At 52.0% G+C, this 24,368-nt stretch overlaps 1 protein-coding gene across 3 annotated transcripts in view; it reads left to right on the top strand.

The window, feature by feature from the left end:
* Positions 1 to 22,545, top strand: part of TRAF7 (TNF receptor associated factor 7) — a 29,554-nt gene extending 7,009 nt beyond the window's left edge. For 2 of the 3 annotated variants that reach the window (XM_069029755.1, XM_069029756.1), the window contains exons 2-21: positions 3,008 to 3,126; positions 3,330 to 3,387; positions 4,480 to 4,571; positions 8,682 to 8,798; positions 10,069 to 10,161; positions 11,840 to 11,873; positions 13,162 to 13,345; positions 14,031 to 14,165; positions 15,226 to 15,443; positions 15,640 to 15,713; positions 16,188 to 16,236; positions 16,370 to 16,497; positions 17,511 to 17,593; positions 18,012 to 18,051; positions 18,469 to 18,585; positions 19,634 to 19,756; positions 20,486 to 20,605; positions 20,790 to 20,921; positions 21,123 to 21,242; positions 21,793 to 22,545. In XM_069029755.1, coding sequence (XP_068885856.1) covers positions 3,046 to 3,126; positions 3,330 to 3,387; positions 4,480 to 4,571; positions 8,682 to 8,798; positions 10,069 to 10,161; positions 11,840 to 11,873; positions 13,162 to 13,345; positions 14,031 to 14,165; positions 15,226 to 15,443; positions 15,640 to 15,713; positions 16,188 to 16,236; positions 16,370 to 16,497; positions 17,511 to 17,593; positions 18,012 to 18,051; positions 18,469 to 18,585; positions 19,634 to 19,756; positions 20,486 to 20,605; positions 20,790 to 20,921; positions 21,123 to 21,242; positions 21,793 to 21,807 — 2,013 coding nt within the window. In that variant the 5' untranslated portion in view covers positions 3,008 to 3,045 and the 3' untranslated portion in view covers positions 21,808 to 22,545. Of the gene's footprint in view, positions 1 to 3,007; positions 3,127 to 3,329; positions 3,388 to 4,479; positions 4,572 to 8,313; positions 8,430 to 8,681; positions 8,799 to 10,068; positions 10,162 to 11,839; positions 11,874 to 13,161; positions 13,346 to 14,030; positions 14,166 to 15,225; positions 15,444 to 15,639; positions 15,714 to 16,187; positions 16,237 to 16,369; positions 16,498 to 17,510; positions 17,594 to 18,011; positions 18,052 to 18,468; positions 18,586 to 19,633; positions 19,757 to 20,485; positions 20,606 to 20,789; positions 20,922 to 21,122; positions 21,243 to 21,792 lie in introns of those variants that run through there. The other variant, XM_069029757.1, reaches the window with a different exon arrangement.
* Positions 22,546 to 24,368: the final 1,823 nt, after the last annotated feature.

Genomic DNA, 24,368 nt, shown 5'->3' with positions numbered 1-24,368 from the left:
TCTTCTCACTGAGTCTCAAAAGCCTTGAGTTGATCCCTGTGATGTGCAAATGCTGAAACCTGTCCCTGCCTCTCCTCACATCTAGTTATGATCAGCTGTGAGATTTACTGAATATTGGGTCCCCACAATTTCCTTTTTCCAGGGGAGATTTTTTCCCCCTCTTTGTTTACTGCAAAAAACACTGATGTTGCATGTTAAAAAATAAAAAATAATTAAGTCCAGGCAAGGAGAATCTGGGTCACAGGCTGGGCTCTCAACACCAGCCACCCAAGAGGGACACTCATCCTCCCAGCCTGGGAGCACAGGACAGTGTAGTTGGCAGGGTTCAAATGCCAAGCAAAGGTGCAGACATCTGGCTGTAGAGTGCTGTAGGAGGCTGGTATTAGTGTTAACAACATCAGCTCTTTTCTGCCTCCTTTTAAATTCTTTGATATCAGTTGGAAAAGGTTCTCAGATGGAAAGGAAGGTGTGAGGAGCTTGTCAGACAATGCTCTGGAGAGGCGTCTGCTCTGCTGAAATGCTCCTGCCTATGGTGGGTGCAGAGGTTTGGGCTGAAATCAGATATTGCTGTGGCAGCTGGTGTTGTGCAGCCTGGCTGATATTCTGCTCAACATGTTTTCCATTGCTCACATTCCTCTGGTCTCTGCTCGGAGCAGACATGAGCAGGCTCCCTGCTGCTGCTGCAGGTACCGTGCTCAGCCAAGCTGCAGGCACAGGTCATGCTTATAAACAGGGAGTGGAAAATCCCTGTGTTCCACATCCCTTCTCTCACTTTGGATTTATTGGAGGTTCCCAGGCAGGGATGGAAGGGTCATTGCAGTGGCTTGAGTGGCTGCAGTCACTGCTTGTGGCACGTCTGATCCAACATTTAATGATATCACAGAAATCCTCACGCTGTCAGTTATCCCCATTTTTGTTTTCCCTGTCTCTGAGTGTATCCCATTGCTTGAGTCTCCATCTGTTACATCTGAAGGTGATACATACCCTGAAAATAAGAGGGAACGAAGCTCTGCTTGAGTCTCCAGACAGCCCACGATCCTCCATCAGGATGGGCTTCCTCTCTTTCCATCTGGGAATGACTGTTTGCCCTAAACCACAAGAGGAATATTTGATATGCATGGTTCCCTTAACCTTAACTGACATGGCTGATGAAGTGGGAGCATATCCCCGCTCCTGCCTTTGAGCAATGCAGGATAAAGGGTGTGTGGGTAGGTGTTGCTGAGGTTCTCTGAAAAAAGGATCGTGGATTCATATTCCAGGAAAGTGGAATATTTCTCTGCTTCCACCCAATAATGGGAGGAGAGTGCTGAATCCCTTTTCCAGAGGAGAGTGGTGAGCCGAGCTGTACTGCTAGATGTAGGGAACCTGCAGAGAGGGGAATTTTTGGGGATACACATGTTATTGGACATGAGATAATGCAACCTTGAGATGGGAAATCCCAGGAAACGCAGCAGTTTGTGCCATCACTCATAGAAGTACTTGCTTTGCTTAATTTATGAGCACTGCATCATCTGGAGACCCTAGCTGGAGACCTCTCATCTTCAGGCTTTGTAGTTGAAGAGGGGAATCTTCAGGCTTGTGCAGAAGGGGGAAATTTTTGCCGGGAGGAAGCTGAGAGCTCCAGTGGCTCATCCAAGGCTGCCAGAGGGAGAGAGGCTGAGTGATCAGATCTCATGGGGTCATGGCCAGTGGCCCAAACCCTTTGTCTGCCCTCTTCCACCTCCCACCCTCCTGGTTCCCTTTGCTCTCTGTGCCCTCAGGAACATGGACAGGAATAAAAGGATCTGATGGCCCAAGCCAAACTTCTGGCTTGCTGGAGCCCAGCTTTAAACTCCGCAGGTCTCCCTGATGCAGCAGCTCAACTCTGCCTCATTCCTGCTGCTTTTGAGACAACTCCAGACTCTGTGCTCAGCATTTCCTCAGGGATCTGGCATTTGCAAGCAGCCAGGACAGTGCTGTCACGTGTGTGGAAAACATTATCCAGATCCCTGGTTTTCAGATGGTTTTGGGTTTGGTTTCAGGGTTTCTGTTTGTTTGGTTTTTCTTTGGAATTTTGGTTTTTTATGATTTTTGAGCATAGTTGTTTCTGAAAGTTTAGACCTGTGCAGCAATTCCCTGCTCAGGATTCTGCTGCTGCTGTTCCTGGCTGCCTGACAGCTGTTGGATCCAGAGCTGCAGGGAGCACCAGGAAATGCTGTGTCAGGCCCTAAGCAGAACCTTGGCCGAGGACAGCTCGAGTGTCACCTTTGCAGTGTTTAAAATGCGTGTGCAGGATGTGCCCAGCCCTGTGTCCCAGGGCTCTCCAGGGAGGTGGGAATCCCTGGACGAATCCCAGGTCACAGCTGTGTGGTGTGATCCTGTCTCTCTCTGAGCCTAAGTTTCTGTTCCTGTGAAGTGGAGAAATCACAGAGCTTTATAAAGAGCTTGGAGATTTAGGACTTGTCACTCCCAGAAAAGAGAAAACCAACTGCTAGAAACACCTGAGACACTTCACCTCCCTGGTGCCTGGCTGAGCGTTGTCTCTGAGGGAAACTCCTGCCTGCCTGAGCCAGGAGCATCTCTGTGTGATGGCAGAGGAGCTGCAGCTCCTTCCTGAGGGTATCCTGGCTCTGAAAAAGACTGAGAGCATCTTGTCAGATTTGCTGGGACAGCAGCATAATTGTGCCCTGAAGCAGCATCAGGTTTCAGCAGAGGTTAAAGAAAGCAAACTCCACATGTTTCTGCAGATTATTGTTGTGGAATTCTTGACTTTGCAAACTTGAGCCTAATGAAACAGTGGAGGGAGAGAAATGAGGCTCTTGTTAAAAGATAATCATATATTTAAAAAATGCTGAACATTCATCCAGGGACAAATTGAAGGAATCTGATTTTGTCCTCGCCTCTTGCTTCTGAAAGTCCAGGTTTATGTGAGTTTGGGTAAACACTCGGACTTCATGCTGCAGGAGAGTGAGCCCAGGAAAATACACACAACAAACCTCACTCTCTTCATGTCCTTCTTCTTCCACAGAGCAAGCTTCCCATGACTAACAGATGCTGGCCTAGATTATGAGCTCAAACAAGAACGCTCGCTACAATCGTTTCTCCAGTGGCGCAACAAACATCACTACTTCTGAAAACGCTAACGGGGTAAGGCCACTGCTGGTGACACAGAGAGGGGACAGGGCTGCTTCCTGTGTTCTCATCCTTTCTTTTGAAATATGGTATTTTCTTGCCACTTAAAATCTCACTATTCACAGATAAAAGTTGGGGATGTGTATGCAGTATTTCACCAGCTCAGGAAAAGTCTGAAGGCTTTAAATGCCCTGACATTCATTTTTTCAATATTTCAGACAAGAATGGAAACAACTTTTGGACCAGCCTTCTCTGCTGTGACCACCATCACAAAGCGTGAGTGTTTCATGTGTATGATATCTCCCCAGAGCACTGTGTGTGATCCCAGGGTGGTGATTGTTGTTTTACAGATCATAAAGCTCTTGGGAGAATCCCTATGGTCATTAACTGGGTGCTGAGGGGCTGGTTTTGGTGTTATGCAGCCCAAGTGTCCTGACATGATGGAAATGAGCAGGCACAGGAATTTTCTCCCCGCAGGCAGAGGAATTTTCTCCCCTCAGGCAGACTGAGCAGTACCACTGGGAAGCCCCTGCTGAAAACAGAGTAGTTTTCAGTACAACAGGGTTTGATACTGAGCTCAGCACCAAATCTTATTGATCCCTGTGACAATCATCACCAATGCTGAAAATTTCCATCTTCACTCTGTGCCTGACTGTGAGTCACTCTGGAGCTTTGGTAAAACCCCGTGACCATTTTTAGCTCAGATAGGAGGGGATGCAAATGTCCCTGCTCATTTAGAATTCCTGTGCCTTGTTCCTCAAAGCTCAGCAGGTGAGGGGAGCCTGAGCCCTGGTACGTGAGATGAATATAGGAAGAGGCCTGATTTCATTTTGGAAAACAAATATCTGTCCTTTAATAGAGACAAAAAGACTTGACACTGATTTAGATAAGGAAATTAACATCTGCCTGAGAAAAATGTTTGGATTACATTTGTCCTGGACTCTGGATGGTTTTGGACTCCCGAATATTTACATTCAGACTTTTATACGAGTCAGTAACACGATCTCTATACAAATACCTCATATTTAGTTTAGCATGCCTCCCCTGTGCCTCAAGGATATCCAGACCTCCCTGGATCCAGGCAATTTTTATTGGTGACTGAGATATGTGGGAGTATAAAGTTTCCTTTTAATACTATTTTTAACCTGTGGACCTGACAGAATATTATCTGAGCTCTTCTCTGGGCAAGCTCTCAGAGATCAGGGTTGTTCTACCTGTGCTGATATGTCCAGTCATGAACTGGCGGTGGAGAATCCCCGGTCTTTTCTTTTTCTAAGGATCACTTACAGCTACAGAGGCTGGCCCATAGCTCAGAAATGTTTCTGATGAGCCTAAATGCTTGTTTTTCTTCTTTAACTCCACTTAAAGCTGACGGGACCAATACTTTCAAGCAGCACCGTCGGACCCCGTCCTCCTCCAGCACCCTCACCTACTCCCCACGGGATGAGGATGATGGCATGGTAGGTGTTGCCAGGACCCTCCTGACTGGCTTAGCTGGGTAGAAGTGAAATGAGAGGTGTCTGGAGCTCCTCTGAACTCCTCTGCCTCCCTCATCATTCTCTGTGTTACATGTGCCCAGAGGCAGGACCAGCCTCAGCATTCCTGGCTGCTCCCGTGGTTGGTGCCAGGGGGAAGCAGCTCATTCTGACCTGGGACTTTAGGCTGGAGCTGCTGGTGCTGCTTTTCACACTGCTTGAAATTGTTAATGTGGGTCCAAAGCCTGGGAACTACAGATCCCACAGCCTCCTTGTGAGGGTGTACCTGGCTCCTGGGAGAGCAGGGAGCTCAGGAGGAAACAGCCCCTGCCAGGGATGTCTGGGCCATGACTGGGGCCAGGCACTCTCCGTGTTGGATGGATCCCAGCTGGCTCTGCAGTTATGGCCGTAGAATCCATTCCTATTCCCACCTCCAGATGGGGCCTCTGACCACAGGGAGCGGGTTTGGAACCTGCAGAGTGGGATGTTGGACGCTGCAGGCTGTGCTGGGCTTCTCACACAAACCGTTCCTGTGTCTCCCAATATCCTGGTGGAAAAGCAGTTGCAATTTTGTATCCAGTTTTCTCACTCACTCCTGAGTGAGTTCATTTTGGCGAATTTAGTGATTCAACAGGCTCCAGGGTTAGCTGCTTGGAGAGAAATTAAATTCACTCAATCAATTAAATCGAGACCAGCAATAGCAAAGCAAACCTCAGTGAAAGGATGGACAGCTCTGAGGCTGGACCTTCTCCTGTCCGTGGTGCTCCAACCACATCTCAGAACCACAAGCTCTGTTGAGATCTAACCAAGTTAGTAGCAGACTTCAAATTAAGTACTGGTAGACTTAGGTTACAAGACCCAATTTCCAAGCCAGGCATAAATGGATCACTGCTGCTGGAATTAGGCACTGGCAGAGACTGGGGTCAGCAACAGTATGGAGCTGCAGCACTTCTTAAAATAAATTTGACACCAGATTGCAAAGAATTTTATTGTCAGCATCCTATAAAGTTCCTTCTGTTGCTCAGACATCTTGCTGTGTTTTATGTGAGCCTGTGGGGGTTTTGTTTGTTGTTGGTCTTTTTTCTAACAAGTCCTTTGAAAATTTCCCGGTGTCCTTGCCAAATGCAGCTCTCCAGCCCACCACTAACCCCACGAGCTGGGCCAGTGTTCAGGCCACCCCTGGCTGTCAGCATGGACCTGTGGGCTGAGTGCTGGGCTCACAGTGCCCTTTTCACAAGCTGGGCAGTTCTCACAGGGCAGAGGGGAGGATTTTTCCAGAGGATTTTTCCACAGGGATGCTGTGGATATTTCATTTAGCCAGGTCTGATGAAGAAACTCCCTGACTCCTTTGAAAACCCCACTGGCATGAGCTGGGGTGTGCAGCCAGGAATGGGGGAGATCTCTGCTGGGAGCCAGTTTCCATCCTCTTGGACAGTCTCAGCCCACTTTCCCTGGAGTGTTAAATATTCTTTAGCAAAAGTAGTGAGAGGATTAATGAGTGGTTCAGGAAGCAGTGTGAGGTGCTGACAAACCAGAACCGCCCCGGTCCTGCTCTGCCTGCTGCTCCAGACAGACTCACTAACCCTCTTAGGAAGCTTCATTTGCTTTGTCAAGAAATAATCTGGGATTTCCCTTCCTCATCACTGAATTTTCCCTCCTCCAGAAGCTGCCAAGGGCTTCTCAGCCATCAGAGAGACAGTTGGAGACAAGTCAGAGCCCTCCTGTGACCTCCACCACTCCTTTTTCTTTCCTTTTAAAGCTGCTGTTAATGAGACAAAAGCAGAGCAGTGTGTTCTGTGTGCAAGGCAGGGATTACTGGACACACTGCCACAGGTTCCCACCTTGCTGTGCCTACATGGAGCTGGGGCCTTCACCCGGAGGCTGCTCCTGTAGCTGAGGTGATGGGAACTGCAGCTAAAGATTGCAGCTGAGTATTGGAACAGTTGGATACTGTGGATGGAGGCTGCCTGGTTGCCCAAAGTCTGTTGTTTACAGGGAACTTCACCTCTGAGCCAGGAGCTGGATTGAATTACCAGCAAAAACTCTCCATCTTCCATCAGATGTTCGAGTGCTCCATCCTTGGGCTGTTTGAAGGTGTGCCTGATGTTTAGTGCAAAAATACGGTCTCTTGAGTTTTATCCTTGTTTGCTTAGCAAAACCCAGGCTGCAGATACCCAGAGGGTCTGGAACTGCCAGCACACCCTCTGCCATCTGTGTTGTCCCCACAGCCCAGGGGGAGTGAGGGATCCTTCTCAGCACATGCCCTTCTCCCTTGTGCAGTTAACTCCAGCATTACCCGAACCAGGACACAGGGAGCTGAGCCCACAGTCTTACACAAACCTTCTGTGTCTTGCACCCCTGCCTCCTGGAAATGCTGGAATGCTGCAGTTCCCCCTCTCCTTTGGTGATCCTCACTGGATGTTGCTGGTTACAAACCTGCCTCACTGCAGAGCCTGCCTTTGCTGCCCTCACCCCCCTCTCGCCCCCAGAGTGGGAACTATGCACAGTCATTCTTGTTATTTTAGTAATTTCTGCTACTAGTGGAGGAAAATAATAAAATTAATGGATACACATAAAATTGATTTACCTCATTATAACCATTCCTCCTTAAGGTTTACCTATTTAGTCAATAAATATGCTGTCTTTAAGAGAAAGACATTTATGCTTTGGCTTGGAAGCAGATGCAGCATTTCTGAGTTCCTCAGAGCCCAGGATCATAAAAATGAAGCACTAGAGCAGTGTGAGGAACCAGCAGGATCCTGGTCTGCTCCTCTTCTGCAGCCCAGCCAGGCTGCACTCGGACTGCAGCGTGCTTTGTCTCCGGGGAAGGCAGCAGCCTCTGAACCTCATCTTGCAGCTTTCATTGCTGAATTTCCTGCCGGCCCCACTGACCTCCTGCATTGCCTTTGTCCTTGGGTCTGATGTCACCCACTTTTACCCAGGGCAGGCACACAGAATGCAGCTCACAAGGCTCAGGTGGAGCACGAGGAAAAGCGTTTTGCTCACAAGGTGCAGGACAGGAACTCAGCAGAGTCTGATTCGTGCGGCTTTCCCTGTTCCCGCTGGGCAGTGCCAGGCCTGGCCTGGGCCAGTGCCAGGGCCAGTCCCTTTTCCAGTGGGCAGCCAGGGATCTTCAGAGCTCTTTCCAGCCAACACTCCTCAGAGGTGGAGACTGACATAGGCTACAGCCAAGCCTTGGAGTGGAGTGACACATGCAGATGCCCATCCATCATCCCTTGTCTGAGGTGTCTGAAGCTTCTGGCTTCATTTTCCCATTTCTTTGTCAAAGCATCCATTCTGCTCATTGAAGACCTTTATTCCTCCTCTCTGCACCTTTCCCAGTCCACCAGCAGCATCTCTTCCAGAGTAACCCTGCAGTGGCTGCGCTCCCAGTTGCACTGAATCCCCAAATCCAGTCACCCCATGGTCTGCAGTCTCCGGTCGCGCTTTGACACCAAATAGCACCTTGGCTATGTGCTGATGGTTGATATTCCACCCTCGGAGATGTGCTGCTGCTTAATATTCCAGCAGCAGCATTCCCTCAAAGCCAATCCCAAGGCCACCGTAGCCAGAGGGATTTCTCTGGATTGGTGCATGCGGTGTCCACTCCGCTCTCCCCTCCCGAGCAGGAAGCGGTAGAGCCAGGCTCACAGAGAATTCAATAGAAGGAAGTCTCCACACTTACGCAAAGAAATTTGGCAGAAGTTAGATAGTGAGTGCAACAACAAGTGCTGCTGCAGAGATTAGAGACATTGCAGGAGCTGGAGCAGTCTCTGGGGGAGATTTACGGAGCTTTCCATGAAGGATTAATTCTTCCAGACCGTTGCTTTGCAGCCGTGCACGGTAAGTGTGCAGGGAATGCACCTTGGAGAAGGTGATGTGCTTGGAATTTCGATGGCAGCCTGGCTAAGGGAGTTAAACCCGAGTGATTCCCGTCTCTGGGCACGGTGCAGGGAAGGGCACACAGCAGCAGGGCCACTCAATGCAGCTGGGAATGGAGCAGCTGAGTGTTGTGGAGGGGGAAAAATGAACTTGAAGGCTCTGCCTGGAGTTTGGGAATTATTTGCACTGACCAGAGCTGCTCTGTGTCCGCAGCCTCCGATCAGCACCCCGCGCCGCTCCGACTCCGCTATCTCCGTCCGCTCCTTGCACTCCGAGTCCAACATGTCCTTGCGCTCCACGTTCTCACTCCATGAGGAAGAGGAGGAGCCAGTAGGTATTTGGGATTGTCTGAAGGAGCAGGATTAGGAAGCTCAGTGTCAAAAGAGTAACTTAGTGGACTGTCTTGAGTACACAGAGCTCTCACGGACAGATTTTGTGCGGTGCCTGGCTCAGACTTCTGCTTTTAACTTTGTTTCCACCACTGACTTTGCTTCCTTATGTACCATTTCCCTGCCTGGAAAGCGAGGACAATGGTGAGGCTTTTCTGCTTCCCAGAAAAACTGTAAGTCTTTGCAAAGTCCTGTGTGATTCCCTGGCCCTGCAGCAGAGCAGGGTGGGTTGCAAGGCTCAGGCTGGTGGTCTGGCCCCAGGCAGCAGGAGAAATACAATTCCCCTTGGATTTGGAGCCTTGGATTCAGGGCTGTGCGGCACCCCACTGACTTGATTTTAAGCCCCAGGAGGGTGCAAGGAATTGTCTATGTGTTGGGGGAGGATACTTTTAAACTGAGATTAGCTTGTGACCCAGTAACCAACCCCAAACTGGATGAATAAAAGGTCAGGCGGCATTCTGCCACTGATCTGGGATAAGAGTGTTTCATATTTAGGAACCCAGGGGGCTGTGTTTGCATTTCTGAGAGCAGCACAGGATGAAAAGACAGAGCGAACTGCAGAGGTTGATTGGAAATGCTCTGAAATGTGAGCATGGAGAGCTGTGATGCTCCAGGAGGACATGCTTGGAGCCCTGGAGAGCCGTGGTGCTCTGGGAGGATGTGCTTGGAGCCCTGTACTGGCAGTCCTAGTTGGTAAACAGAATGGAGAGATGGGCCCACTGCAGCAGAAACAATGTTGTTTCTGCTTCCTAAGGATTGAAGGAGCCCTTCTTTCAGAATGTTTCAAAAACATGAGTGCACGCTGCTTTAAAATTGCTTTTAAGCTCAGGCTTTGTACTGTTTTGACAACTCTATGTTCAGTCCAACCAAGGACAAAGTCCCAGCCAGTGCAGCTCATGCAGTTCTGGTGACTTGAATCATTGTCAAACAAGTTGGTCTGTGCAGTTTGCTGTCAGGTCCTGATCCTGCCAGATGCTGGTGGCCCCCAGTTTGTGATGAGCTGAGGGTCTCCAACCATTCCCAAGTTCATTCTTCCCCTACTGGAACTTAGCAGATCCAGACAGAATTTTATGTTGAGATAATGAAATCCTCAGTGTGCCCCAGGCTCCCCAAGGCTCACCACTGAGGGGTTGTGTTATTCCTTCTGCAGAGCTGCAGGCTCTTGGTTTGGACTAATCCCCGCTGTCTCTGTCCCTTTGTGTGCCCTGCAGGAGCCCCTGGTGTTTGCAGAGCAGCCATCCGTGAAGCTGTGCTGCCAGCTGTGCTGCAGTGTGTTTAAGGATCCAGTCATCACAACCTGTGGGGTAAGGCAGGGCTCTCCCAAATATCCTGTGTGAGCCAGAGACAAGCCTGGACTGTCCCCTCTGTCTCTCTCTGGTGACTGTCAAGCAAAACTAGGGCTTGCTTAAAATGGGGTGGTTTTTCCCAGGAGAGCTGTACTGTCAGCCACCCTGTCCTGGCCATCTTCAGTCTCCTTGCTGTGGCTTCCATGAGGTCAAAAACTCCTCGTGAAGGGCTCTGCAGGAGCTCCTGGGCGCCCCAGGAATGGCTGTGCTTCAGTTGTGAAGGAAATGTTGCTCATAAAACAAGAATGGCTTGAAGCTTCATTTAGTTAATGCTTGCAAAGGGATTTGAGATCTTCAAATGAAAGGCATGGGGTATTATGAATATTCTTCTGCATTCCATTTTACTGGGATTTAATAGAAGCTGTATATTATTCCTGCTTCTGTGCTGCTTGTGAAGAAAGATGGCTTTGAGATGGCTCTAATGCTTCTGACGTGCTTCTGATCACCAAGATGGGGCTGTAGCAACAGGAGCAGAGCTTAGGATTGTTTATTGCAGTACTATTCCCCAAAAGTGCTGGAAGCTGGTGCAGTTTGGCTGCACTATTCCAGTAAGCAGCTCTGCACAGAGACAGTGAGATTTACTGGTTAATGTGGAAAAAACCCCACTGCAGGAAGCAGCCTGGCTTCATCTGCAGTCCTGGTCTGGCAGCTCTGGAGGGAGCTCGGTGCAGCTGTGCCGGGCAGGAAAAGGCCATGGGAGCAGGGCAGCAGATAACAGCTCCAGAGAGGGACTCACAGCCCTGCCAAGAGCTGGCTCTGTGGCAGGGGAATGTGGCTGAGGAGGCTCCAGGGAATCCACAGGACAGGATCAGGACCAGTGAAATGCTGCAGCCTTTATATTCATTAGTGTGTTAGATTGTGTTTGCTACTTTGTCAAGTTAAACTGTCAGAACACTGAGAGGGGACCTATTTAAAGTGCTCAAATTTACAGAGCATTTAATGGGCTTACAAACCAGCTGTTCCATCTGCCTGACAGCAGGAGAGGGCAGCTTCTGCTGCCTTAGAAGGGCTCCAGAGAGATGAATGTGATGGGCTGACTGGGCAAGGACAGGGAGAGGCCAGGCTTCCCCTTTTCCCTTCCCTTGGGGGCTTCTCGGGGGAATGGAGGGATGACATGGGCTAAAGTGGAGGACGAAGTAGAGAAACCCTCTGCAGACATGGAGGGTAGGAAGGACCTGGATGTGTTCGAGACCAGGCTGGATGGAGCTCTGAGCCCTGGTCTAGTGGAAGGTGTCCCTGCCCATGGCAGGGAATTGGAACTTGATGATCTCTAAGATCCCTTCCAACCCACACCATTCCAGGATTCTGTGATCCCATGAATATCAGAGTGTGGCAGAACATGCCCCTGGGCTTTGGCTTGCACCACAATTCTGGCCTGATCCTGAACGGGGAGAACATCAAAGCTCCAAACTGTGTGTTCAGTACTCTCGGGAGCAGGACCTGTGCTGCACTCTGAGCTGCCTGAGCAAGCAGCTGGGGTTTGCCCTGTGATGCTGAGCTAAAACAGGCAGAACAGCTGCTGGGGCCCCTGAGCCACAGGCTTTGGTATCTCCCACCTTTCCCAACATTTGCCACAGGGAATAATTTGCCCGCTCTCGTTTTACGCTGACGCTGCTGTTCCTCTCTGTCTCCACAGCACACATTTTGCAGGAGATGTGCCTTAACATCTGGTGAGTACAGAACTGTTCTTGTGTGGTGCAGCCAAAACATTGTTATTTTCTGGTTTATTTGCTTTCACGTAAAGAGAAACCTGCAGAAAAGTGTCCAAAGGGCTTAAAACAAGCTGTCAGTCAGATGTGCCACTGCAGCAGTGAGGGGTGGGGCTGGGGGCTGATGGTACACTCTGGAGAATGGGCACTGCAGAGAGTGCTGGGCCCTGCTCCTGGGCACAGGATGTTCTCAGATCCGGGAATATGCAATGGATAATCCCAGGATAATACATGTCTCGCCCAGAGTTGACCCACTGATTTCAAACTGAAAGCTTTCTGTGGCTGCCTGGATAAAGAACCAGGAGCAACGTTTGGCATCAACCCCTCCTCCCCCATCCCCTCAGTGCCAGGGTTCTGGACCCTGACTGAGTCCCACTGAGCTGCTTTAGCTCACCCAGCTCTTGCAGAACCCTGGGAGAGCCGAGGCCCCTGGCTGCTGCTCTGGGCTAACCAGCTCCTGCTTGGGCTGGACTCTGGCCGCAAAAAAAGCCTTTTTTTGGCATGAGCCTGTGTCCCTCTTGGCAAGGTGTTGTTCAGCACAAAGCCAAGCCATTGGCATTACCAGAACAGCAGGCCCTGAGGAGGCTCCCTGGGGAGTCCTGCAAAGCAGCAGCTCTTTTTGTCTTAAGATTTTTGTGCTTCATATGCAAGAGGTCCCTCTGCTTTGCATGTTAATCCCCTCACCGTGCTCTGCCATATCAACCCCAACCCACAGATCTGTAGCAAAAGGCTTTGCAATTGCAATCCCCATCCCTGGAGTGTTCAGTAAGCAACTGGATGTGGCAGTGCTCAGTTGAAAAGGTGGTGATCGGTCCAAGGCTTGGGCTCGATGATCTTGGAGCTCTTTTCCAAGCTAAAGGATTCTGGGATTCAGGGGTTGTTGGTAGCAGGAGCTGAGCCCAGGCCTGGGTGAAGGAGCAGGTTATGGATGGGGCATCTGGTGATGACACTCACCCTTCAGCCAGCACATGGTAGTCTGAATCAGTGTGGGCTTCTTTCACTGGCAGCTCCCTCAAATCATTATGGATTAACATAAACTTTGACTTTTCCAAGCCCCAAGACAACCCAAAGATAATGCCTTGCAGACCTCAGGTGAATATTCCTGGCTCCTTCCATGGCCACTCACCTGGGAGTTGGCCAACTTGACCAGGGAAGGCAGAAAAATACAATTTCCACACAGGGGGCTCTTGGAAACGCTCGTGCCCTGTCTCAGCCCTTACTGACTGTGTCATCCTTCCCTCCCTGGCAGAGAAGTGTCCCGTGGACAACGCCAAGCTGACGGTGGTGGTGAACAACATCGCTGTGGCCGAGCAGATTGGGGAGCTGTTCATCCACTGCAAGTACGGCTGCCGGCCCGCGGCCAGCAGCAAGCCCACCGCCTTCGAGGTGGACCCCCGTGGCTGCCCCTTCACTATCAAGCTGAGTGCCAGGAAGTGAGTGCTTTTCCCAGCCTGCAGCCTCTCCAGGGAAAGGGCTGTGCCAGCCTGGCCTGCCTGAGCTGCCCTGCAGCTCTGGGGCCGTGCAGCTCCTGCCAGCGCTGCTCTGTTTGGGTGTGCCAGGGTGTGGGATGGGGCAGGGTGGCTTCAGGGGACAGTTCAGGTGGAGGCAGATGGGCTGGTGGCAGGGGAAGGATGCTGTTTTCTGCTCCCATCTTACCTGAGTGCCAGCACAGGGACACGGGGTGCGCTGTGAGAGCAGCCACCTCACATCTGGGATGAAACTCTGTGGCTGTGGTCAAGTAGAGACCACAGAGGATGGGATTCTTCTTGTAAAAGGAATTATCTTGGTTATATCCTATGAATTTGAAATCTATCTTCCTCCCCATCCTAAATGCATTCCCTGTTTTCCCTGTCTGTTGCCTGTTGTTGATGGCTGCCTGAAGGCTCAGCCCATCAGCTGCAGAAGTAGATGTGCCCTGTGAAGATGTGGCCTATTATTACTCTCAATTTTCTGGCCAAATGAGAATTTAAAGCTGGAATTGCAGTCTCAGAGCAGGAGGCTTTGGATCACCTGACAGCCTCACAGGGCTGGTTTGCTCCTCTCCCGACGATCTGTGTCGTTCCTATTAATTTTTGCTTTGTTGCTGATTTTCCCTGCCTTTGCTTCTCTCCGTGGCAGGGATCATGAGAGCAGCTGTGATTACAGGCCCGTGCGCTGCCCCAACAACCCCAGCTGCCCTCCCCTCCTCAAAATGAACCTGGAGGCTCACCTGAAAGAGTGTGAGCACATCAAGTGCCCCCACTCCAAATACGGGTAAGGAGCTGATGCTTTTGCTGCAGCCTTGGGGTGGCCCCGAGGCCTCTGAGCAGCTCTCCCCAGTGCTGTGCATTGGCCTGAGGCTGAGCTCGGGGTTACAGGGATTGCAGGAGGCAGCCCCAGAGCCTCTGGGTTGGAACGGGCAGGTCACAGTGCCCAGTGAAGAGGAGGGTGAGGAAGATGAGTGCTCAGGCGGAAGAACAGCTGGAGGAGAGTCAGAGCACGATGAGAGGAGGATGAGTACGAGAGTAATTTGAGCACCGTGGCAGTGTCTTGCCAACAAATCCTTGTCCCAGGGCAAGGGAAGTGCTGATCTGCCTCAGAGGGTTCCCTGTCACCCGAGCCCCTGCTTGGGTTTACTGTTGCAGGAAGAGGGTTCACCAAAAGTTCTTCCAGCACTGGCACAGGGCAGTGGTGGAGTCCTCATCCCTGAGGAGTTTTAGTGCTGTGTAGATGTGGCACTTGGGGATGTGGGTTACTGGTGGCCTTGGGGGAACAAGTGGACTTGGTGGTCTTAGAGGCCTTTTCCAACCTCAACAGTTCTGTGATTCCATGATCCTAAGCCATGTCTTGGCAGAGGCAGAGCAAGACGAGTCCTGGCAGAGCAGCCCTGACTCTGTGCTGTGCTGCAGGCCCAAGTCAGCATCTGCTGAGGTCAGCTGCCGTTTTTTCCACTGGTTTTTATGGCTCCTGGTGAAAACAGCAAACTGATACCACACTCTGTCTCCTGCCCAAGATCTGCTTTTCCTTGCAACTGCCCAGACAGACAGTCCAGTTTGGGGCTAATGCCCTGGCTGGAAGAATGGGAGCTGCTTGGCCTCCCTTGTCCTGCAGTTGGCCTGTCCCAGCAAGATCACAGAGTCATTAAAATTGGAAAGGACCTCCAAGATCATCAAGTCCAGCCTTTGAAGGATCATGAACCACAGTATCCCTGCTGCTGGCAGGAGGAGCAGGGCAGCTGGGGAGCCACACAGGCCTTGGAGCTCCACTGAGGAGCCAGCTGAGCAAGGAATCTCTACGTGAGCCCTGCTCCAGCCAGCATCTGCCTTCCCTTCAGGTGCACGTTCATAGGAAACCAGGACACTTACGAGACCCACCTGGAGACATGCAAGTTCGAGGGTCTGAAGGAGTTCCTGCAGCAGACAGACGATCGCTTCCATGAGATGCAGGTGGCAATGGCCCAGAAGGACCAGGAGATCGCCTTCCTGCGCTCCATGCTGGGGAAACTCTCCGAGAAAATCGACCAGCTGGAGAAGAACCTGGAGCTGAAGTTTGGTGAGTCTGCACCAGAGGAGCTCTGTGGTCAGAGCTGTAGGACAGGGCAGCTCTTTGGGTGGTGCATTGCAGGGTTTCTTTCCCTGCTGATTGCAGCAGTGTGTTCCGAGTTGGGTGGCAGTGGGTGCCCTCTGCCTGTTCCCTGGGATGCCATCAGTGGCTCTGCAGTGACTGTGGGCCTGTCCCTCTCTTGCAGATGTGCTGGACGAGAACCAGAGCAAGCTGAGCGAGGACCTGATGGAATTCCGCAGGGACGCCTCCATGCTGAACGTGAGGGGGGGCCCGGGGATGGAGTTAGCTGGTTCTGCTCCTAACTAGGCTTCTCCTAGGGGGAGGCTTTGGGGAGAGCCTTCTGCTCCAAAGGCTGGGCCTTTTACAGGGGCATTGTACCCTCCTCCCTGCCTGCAGAAAGCAGGGAGATAAGCAGATCCAAGCAGAGTGAGGACAGTATATTCTGAAAGGTATTTCTGGGCCTGTCTGAATACTGAAGAGTTTAGTGCAGGTCTGAGGTGCTGTCAGAGCCATGTGGTCTCTGGAGGGAGGTGACAGAGGGATGGTGGCAGTCACAGAGTCATAGAGGAGAGACCTCTGGTCAGAGGAATGAGTCGGCCACTGAGGAAGGGCCCTCTGGGAGTCAAGAAGACAAGAAGGGTTGTAGCAGTGGAGGGGACAGTCCCAAAGCCATGCCCAGGGCAGGTTGGCCTGGATGGCTTCGCAGCTCACACAGCTTGTTATGTTTTTCAGGATGAGCTCTCCCACATCAATGCTCGGCTCAACATGGGCATCCTTGGATGTGAGTATCCCTGTGGTCGCCATTCCGTCAGGCTGGGGATGGGGGATGCCCAGGGAGCCCTCCTGGGTGCTGTCACAGGTGTGCAGAGCAGCAGCACTGCTCTCCTTCCCTCATCTGGCTCTCTTTTCTGCAGCCTATGATCCTCAGCAGATCTTCAAGTGCAAGGGGACCTTTGTGGGCCACCAGGGCCCCGTGTGGTGTTTGTGTGTGTACTCCATAGGAGACTTGCTCTTCAGTGGCTCCTCAGACAAAACCATTAAGGTAAGAGCTTCCCTCTTCTGTGCACCTTCTGCATTTGCACATGGAACAGAAGCTGAGCTCATTTGTGGGGTGGGGGGATGTTGCTTCCTAAAGTTTCCTCCAAAGAATCAAATGATTCTTTGTGATTATAGTTGGACAAAATTCTCTGCAAGGAAACATTATGTGACAGTGAAATTGAGAGACAAACAGAGATCTTTGCAAAGCCCTGATTAGAATCTCATTCCTGCAGCTGCTGGTTTTGCTTTATGTGGTGTTTAGGGTATTCAGGACTATTTCAGCTTCTAATTTTATGTTCCTCTGTTACAAAAAGTCATCTTAGAACAAAACATTTTTCCCTGATCCAATGTGTCCTTTCCCTATTTTATGGCATGTTTGTTTTTCTTTGTCCTGTTTTCAGTAACTCAAACTGACAGCACTGCCCCAGTGCTGCCTCAACAGCCCTTCCCAGTGTCACCGTGGTGGCTGCTGGCCAGGCTGGGGACCCTCATGGGCTGCCGTGACTAACCCTGCCAGGAGCAGAGCTTTGGTTTAGTTTCTAGCTTTAGTTTCCTTGGTTCTAAAGCCACATGGAAGAAAATGGATATTGCAATACTTTAGGCAAGGAAAGCAGATTTCTCCCCTGTCCTGGCTGCTCTGGGCACCACATTCCCATGTTCCTCTTGAGAGAGCAGTGTGTGCTCAAGGAGAAAGCCATTGGCAGTGGCAGAGGAAGCTGTGCTGTGCCATTGGAGCCCTGGGATGGGGTGGGAAGTGCTAAAGCAGGAGCTGAGTGCTGCTCCTTTGTCTCAGTGTGTTGTGTTGGCCTGGGCTGAGGGAGGCAGAGCTGATTCCTGCTGCTGTCCTGTGTGTCATTAGCTTCAGCCTGACCCTCTGCAGTGCATTCCCTTTCCTAGCCAGGCCTCCCAGGCCTGGGGGCCCGGCATGCAGTGCCCAAGTGACAGCCAGGCAGTTTCCTGCTCCGGGTGCTGACATCCTGCCCGGGGCTCCAGCTGCTGCCTTGTGTTTCCTGTTAGGTGTGGGATACCTGTACCACATACAAGTGCCAAAAGACCCTGGAGGGTCATGATGGAATTGTACTGGCTCTCTGCATCCAGGGGTGAGTGGGGAGGGACACCTGCCCCTGGGGAGAGTGGGGACAGCCCTGGGGCTCCTGATCATGCCCTCACAATTCCCATCCTCTGTCCTGCCTGTGCCTAGTTATGCATGGGAGGTTCAGTAAAGAGTGGCCTCTTTACTCTGGAAAAATGGACAAAGAGCATGTCTCTCTGGTCTCCTCCATGTCCTGGTTTCCTCCCCTGGTCACCAGCGGGGTGCTTGGCTCCCTGCTCCAAGGGCCAGTCCAGCCTGGCCTCCCATGGGAGCTGGGCCTGCTCTGGGGTGGGTGTGTGCAGCCTTGGCCCAGCAAGGCCATGGGGCTGCAGCTCCTGTCCCCCCCAGTGCCTGGGGACGAGGTGGGACCCTGCACATGGTGCTGTCCCTTGGTGACCCCGCTTTGTGTCCCGGTGTCATTGCAGGAACAAGCTGTACAGTGGCTCTGCTGACTGCACCATCATCGTGAGTACGGGGCCTCCATGCCTGCTCTGCAGCAGGGCCTGTGTCCCTCCTCTGCCAGTGCTGTGGGATTGATAACCCTCGTGGGCTCTATCCACTGCCTGCACTCCTGGCTTGGGTTTGGGGGTTTCCTACGGACTGGGTTTCCCACTCCCAGCTCCTGCCTGAGTGCAGGAGGCTGCTGCTCTGAGCTGGGGCAGGGTGGTTGATCCTGATCAGCCAGGACAGTGGCTCAGACAAGTGACCTGTGCTGCCTGTGCGTCATTCCCTGCCTCCAGAGGCAGAGGAAGGGCCTCAGCACGAGGGGCCTGCCCTGCCCTCATGGGTGCTCTGCTTTGGTGGGTTTGACAGTGCTGGACTTGATCTTAGAGGGCTTTTCCCACCTAAACCATTCCATGATTCTGTGATTCCTCTTTGCAGGTCTGGGATATTCAAAACCTGCAGAAGGTGAACACGATCCGAGCACACGACAATCCTGTTTGCACTTTGGTCTCCTCACACAACATGCTCTTCAGTGGCTCCCTTAAAGCCATCAAGGTACAGCTCGGGGCCTCCTCTGGGGCTGGTTGGGCACCAGGAGTACAAACTCTCAGGCAGAAGTGTCCAAAGAGGAAGAAAGTGGCATTTTGACCTGTGGGTGACCTTGTTGCTAAGCTCTCCTGAGCCACAGAGCAGCCAGCACTGCAGAGGTTTAGCCCATGCTCTGTGCTCAAGGCAAAGCTGTTCTCTGGCTGCAAAAACGCTGTATTTCTTCCAACTCTGTAAACCTGAGGCTGCAGCTGGAGCATCCTGGCAGTTCCTGAGCGTGTGTGTCCTCAGACCCCCAAGAGACCTGCCCAGACCATTGGGAATTGTGTTTGGGCTCCAGAAAGGGCTGGAGATTCAGTCTGCCTGTTTTGCAACCGCCTCCAAAGGATCTTGAGTCTGCGTTCCCTACCTAAAACATGCAGAAATCAGGGAACAGCTTTTCAGGCTGCCCTTTAAAGCCTTGGCTGGATTCCCGTGGTTCTGCTTCCAGCTCCTGGTGAGACAGCTTATGGGCCTGTCCATCTGTAAGAGGACTGTGCTCTTTTCTTTATTTGGGGCCTGCAATGGTTCAGCTCTGGACAGGGCTCAGGGCTGGAGCAGCCACACAGCACAAGGAGAATTTGGGGCCTTTTGGGTTTGTCATCCCTGGCCACTTCCTGCCAATGAGCCAAGCAGGCTCAGAGTGGGGGGAGTGAGATCTGCCAGTCCCTGCGTGCCAGGGGTGGGAGAAGAGCTTTGTGGGAGGGGAAGTGCAGGGCAGTTCCTTGCAGCTGTGGTTTAGGTTTTGCAGCCTGTGGCTCTGCTCGGGAAGGGTCTCTGCCAGCAATAATGCAGGCTCCAGGCTGGCTCCCTCAGAGAATGTGCCTACTCAGCAGTTCACTGGGTTTTGTCGGCAAGTCAGTGGGATCAGACAATTCCCATCAGGCAGGAGAGCTGGCACAAGGATCCCCACAGGAGCTGTGAGGGCCTCGGGCGGGGGTGGGCACTGCTGTCCGTGTCCTCCCCAGCCCCAGTGAGATTCCTCTCCATGTGTGTGGTTTGTCCCTGCTTTCCACAGGTGTGGGATATTGTGGGTACTGAGCTCAAGCTGAAGAAGGAGCTGACAGGTCTCAACCACTGGGTGCGAGCACTGGTGGCTTCCCAGAACTATCTCTACAGTGGATCTTACCAGACCATCAAGGTGGGACCCTGGCACTGGTGACACCCTGAGCCACCTCTCCCTGTGCCTCTCTGTGCTCTGCATTGGGGCAGCAGAACCAGAGGCAGCTGCTGGGGTGTGAGAGCACTGCTGACACGTGGGATTTTCCTGTGCTGATTCCATCTCTGCAGGCTGGGCCTTGGGAGCTGCTGGGGAGGCTCACTGGGATGAAATGGGGCCTCAGCCATGGCGCCTCACGGCTGCCACAGCCTTATCTGCACTGACACTCCTGCTGATAACGGGGGAAGGTCACTGTCTGGCTGCAGAGTTACCATAAATCCGTGTGAAGGTTCCCAGTGCCCTCCCTCCTCTGTGCTGGCTCAGGTTTTGATGAATAGTTCACCTCTCAGCATCTGGCAGAAAATTGAAAGTTGCCCTTCTTAGTGTTAATGAATCCCTGTTAATTTGCTTGCATTGGGTTTTAGTGCTGTCAAGGACTGGGCTGTGTGTGTACGTGTGTGTGCAGTCACACACAAAGGGTGTGAAGTCTTCACAACCTTTCCAGCCCCTGGATATTCAAAGTTGGGCAGCTAAATAACACAGCAGGGATTTGCTTGTCAGTGCTGAACATTCCCAGCTGGATAGATTTGTCCCTAAAGGTGGGATCTGGGCACACATGGAGCCAGGCTGACTCTGTGTGTGGCAGAATGACTGGAAGGGATCTCCCCTCTGGAAAAGGGTCTCATCCTGCCTTTGCTCCGTCTCTCTCAGATCTGGGACATCCGGAACCTGGAGTGTGTGCATGTGCTGCAGACGTCAGGAGGCAGCGTGTACTCCATCGCTGTGACCAACCACCACATCGTGTGCGGCACCTACGAGAACCTCATCCACGTAAGGCTCGGCTGAGATTGGCTTGGGAATGGGGGAGAGGGGTGTGGAGATGGGCACCTGGCTCTGCCTGTGCCCTCGGGCACAGCACCCACCTGGAGGAGTGCATGCAGGCGGAAACACCTCTCAGAGGGGAGCTCGGTGGCGTCAGCCCAGTGCAATCCCCAAGCCCGGCTCTGTCCCACAGGTCTGGGATATCGAGACTAAGGAGCAGGTCCGCACGCTGACCGGGCACGTGGGGACAGTCTACGCCCTCGCTGTCATCTCCACACCCGATCAAACCAAAGTCTTCAGCGCGTCCTATGACCGCTCGCTCAGGGTACGTGTGCGGGGCTGGGCGGCTGCAGCCAGAGCCTGGGACAGCCCAGGGAGCCTCGAGGGAAGGGCGGGCGGGGATCCCCAGCCCTCCGGCTCACGGGGCCTCCACGTGTGTCACCTCTGTCACCCGTGACACACAGCATCCCTGTCCCTCCCAGTGCTCTGGGCTGTGCTCAGCTCACGCTTCCCCATGTCCCTGCAGGTGTGGAGCATGGACAACATGATCTGCACCCAGACGCTGCTGCGCCACCAGGGCAGTGTCACCGCCCTCGCCGTGTCCCGTGGCCGCCTCTTCTCCGGTGCCGTGGACAGCACTGTAAAGGTGGGTTTCCTCAGGCTCCTCCTGAATGGTTTGGGCTCATCCAGTGCTGGAATTAGGACATTAAACGAGTTAGGAGCTGTCTTCAAAGTGACAGGAGGGTGGAGCCAGGTGAGGGTTGAGCTCTGCTCCCAGGGAACAAGTGACAGGACAAGAGGACGTAACCTCAAGGTGTGCCAGGGGAGGTTTAGGTTGGACATGAAGAATGTCTTCATGGAAAAGGGTTGCTAAGGAAGGGGCTGTCCAGGGAGGTGGTGGACTCCCCATCACTGGAGGTGTCCAGGAAATTACTGGACATGGCACTCAGTGCTCTGGGCTGGGTGACAAGGTGGGGATCAGACACAGGTTGGATTCGATGATCTTGGAGGTCATTTCCAACCTGAACGATTCTGGGATTCTATGAAACAAGGGGATGGTTCTCCATGGGTGGGAGTTTTCCCTCCTGACAGTGTTGTGGATGCTGGCAGCCCAAAGGGAAGCTCCATGGGGGATGAGGAGAAGCCCACAGGGCTGCTCAGGAGTCACCGCCCGCGGTGCCGTTGTCTGTCCGCAGGTCTGGACGTGCTAACGAGAGCGTCACATGAGTCCTGCACACTGAAAGACCAAAAACTCTCCCCTCCATCGGCCTGTGGGTGACCACACCACTGAAACGACTGCTGCAGCTCCTCCTGCACCGACCACTGCCTGCTGCTGCTGCCCCTTGGCTGGCTCCCCCCGGGACCCCAGCTGGCAGCTCTCCGGACGGCTCTGCCCCATGGACACTCCAGGTGTTCCCTCAGATCTGCCCCAGATGATTGGAAAAGAGGAAGCTGTTCCAATGCCAGTGCCCTTCTCTGCCTGTGTCCCCCCAGCTGGGGACACTCCCAGGCTGTGACTGGGGTGACACTGAGCCTTGGGGCTTGGGGCCAGACGCGTGCCCTTGGCCAGCGCCAGGACTGGATGGATCCGCGTGTCCCAGCGGTGACACCGGGAGGCTGGGCCTCTGTCTGTGGCAGGACTGAGCTTTAGGCCATACCCTGGGTGGGCACCCGACCCCTTTCTGTCTCTAGTATTTAATTTTACTGCCAAGGCGCCGGGCTGATCCATCTGGGAAGAGGTGTTTCCTTGAGTAGCCAGGTACGATTTTTATGCCACAGCTAGTTCTCAAATCAAGTTCCACAAGCCCATTGTTCACCACCCTGTAATAATGGTCTCCACATTAAAGACAAAAAGCCTCCGTTGCATTTTTACTCACATTTTCTACTGTTTTTAAGATTGTAATATAGATTTGATTATTTCTTCATTGACAATAAAAGCAGAAAGAGTTGTTCCTGCCCAGTGTGAGTTATTGCAGGGAGCCAGCAGCCAGCACTGGCTTCTTGGGGTAAAAATTGGGGTGTAGGGCCCAGACACCTCAACTGGGACAGGTCCCAGCCCGGCCCCAGCACCCCACAGAGGCACCCAGCGGTGCTCTTGGACCGAGCGGCACAAACACCCGGCACAACACCGAACACCCGGCACACCACGAGGACTCGGGAGGGCTTGGGGACACAAACAGTGGTGGCAGCCCGGCAGGGGTTTTATTTTTTTATTTTTGTTTAAATATTTGTTGCCAGACTTGGTATAGGAGCAAACGTCTTCACAGCACCACGAGCCATCTACAATTCAGAATAGGAAGAATAAAGACAAGTAGAGGTGAAATCTAAGCACAGAAGAGCAGGGAGCAGCACCAAGATGCAGAGCTGGACAGATGGGATACGATACAGAGTCCATAACTTAATCATAAAAAATATATATATGTATATATCCATCATGTAGAACTTTATGGATTTTTTTTTTTTAGATACATATTTTTTTTTCTTTTCAACAGATATTTTCAGGCGGGTGATTTAGTTATTTTTTTTAATTATTTTTAAAGTCTTTTTTTGTGTTTTGTTGGTTTTTTTTTTTTTAAAGAAATTTCAAAGTTGTGCCAAACACATCTGGATCAGCGACCACAACAGAAGAGACAGGGGAAAGAGGGCAGGGAGGGAGAGGGAAGGAGGGAGAGACCACTCTACGTCTCAAGAAAAGAAAGGAACAGCAACACTTTTGTTTGGAAACCACAAGCAAAAAATGCATTCATCAGGACTCAAGCGACTGAACCAGACTCCAACTCCAGTTTATACAGGAATATACAGCGGTGCATCCCGCAGGACACACGCGAGCACACGCACCCCGCGTGCACACCCACGCACACCCACACACACCCAGACAGAGACCGACAACAAAAGCAATAAAAAGAAACAAAACCAAACCCTGAAGACACTCCAAAAGAAATGAAACACCTCCAGTGTAAGAATTAACAAAACCTCCATAAAACAAGGCACATCCTTTGAGTTCGTAACGGTGGAAAAAGAAAGACGCGACACTGAATCCCAACGGAAAACCTGACCAGAACCGCTCGCACGTACCTTCCACCCAGAGAAAAGGTAAATATTGTGCTACTCTTAGAATGAGTTTGCCACAAGACACACAGCTTAGTATAATCTAATAGTTTTTCTCAAGCTAAAATCCAGTTTTCTCTTGATTTCTTTTAAACTGCTTTATATATAATTGCTAATATTTTTAAATCTTTTAAATATATATTTGTTAAAGTTTATTTCTTTTTATTATTTTGGGGTTGGGGGAAATCTCCTTTATATCTTTTTTTATTTATTTTTTTCCCCTCCAATAAATTAATACTTTTTTTTATAGCTTATCACCGTCCTGTCCCTGGGCAGGGAGGGGCCAGGCAGGGGCACGTCCTGCTGCCCCTGGGGCCACCGCCAGCCTTGCCCGCCCCCGCCAACGCCGACCGAGAAAGAAAACAAGGTTTAAAAATCAAAATTAAAAACGGAGCAAAGAAACCCAAGTGCATTTGCCCACCCGGCCCCGCCACCAGCAAACGCCATCGGTGACACGTGGCTGGCGGAGCCACCGCGCCGGGCAGGGCTTGTGCTACATTCGGGTCGCGGTGACCCACGGCGCCGGGGCTGGCAGGGCGCAGGCGGCCACCGGACAGGTGAGTCGGGAGCCCCCCGGAGCCCCAGCAGCGGTTCGGTCCGGAGCGTGTTGCTTTGTTTCTTCTGTTGGGTTTTATTTCTGTGGTTTTTGCTTTTTTGCTTCTGC

Source organism: Aphelocoma coerulescens, chromosome 14 (genome assembly GCF_041296385.1).
Source record: "Aphelocoma coerulescens isolate FSJ_1873_10779 chromosome 14, UR_Acoe_1.0, whole genome shotgun sequence".
In the NCBI taxonomy this organism is placed as follows: domain Eukaryota; kingdom Metazoa; phylum Chordata; class Aves; order Passeriformes; family Corvidae; genus Aphelocoma; species Aphelocoma coerulescens.
This window is presented reverse-complemented; position numbering and strand designations above follow the sequence as displayed.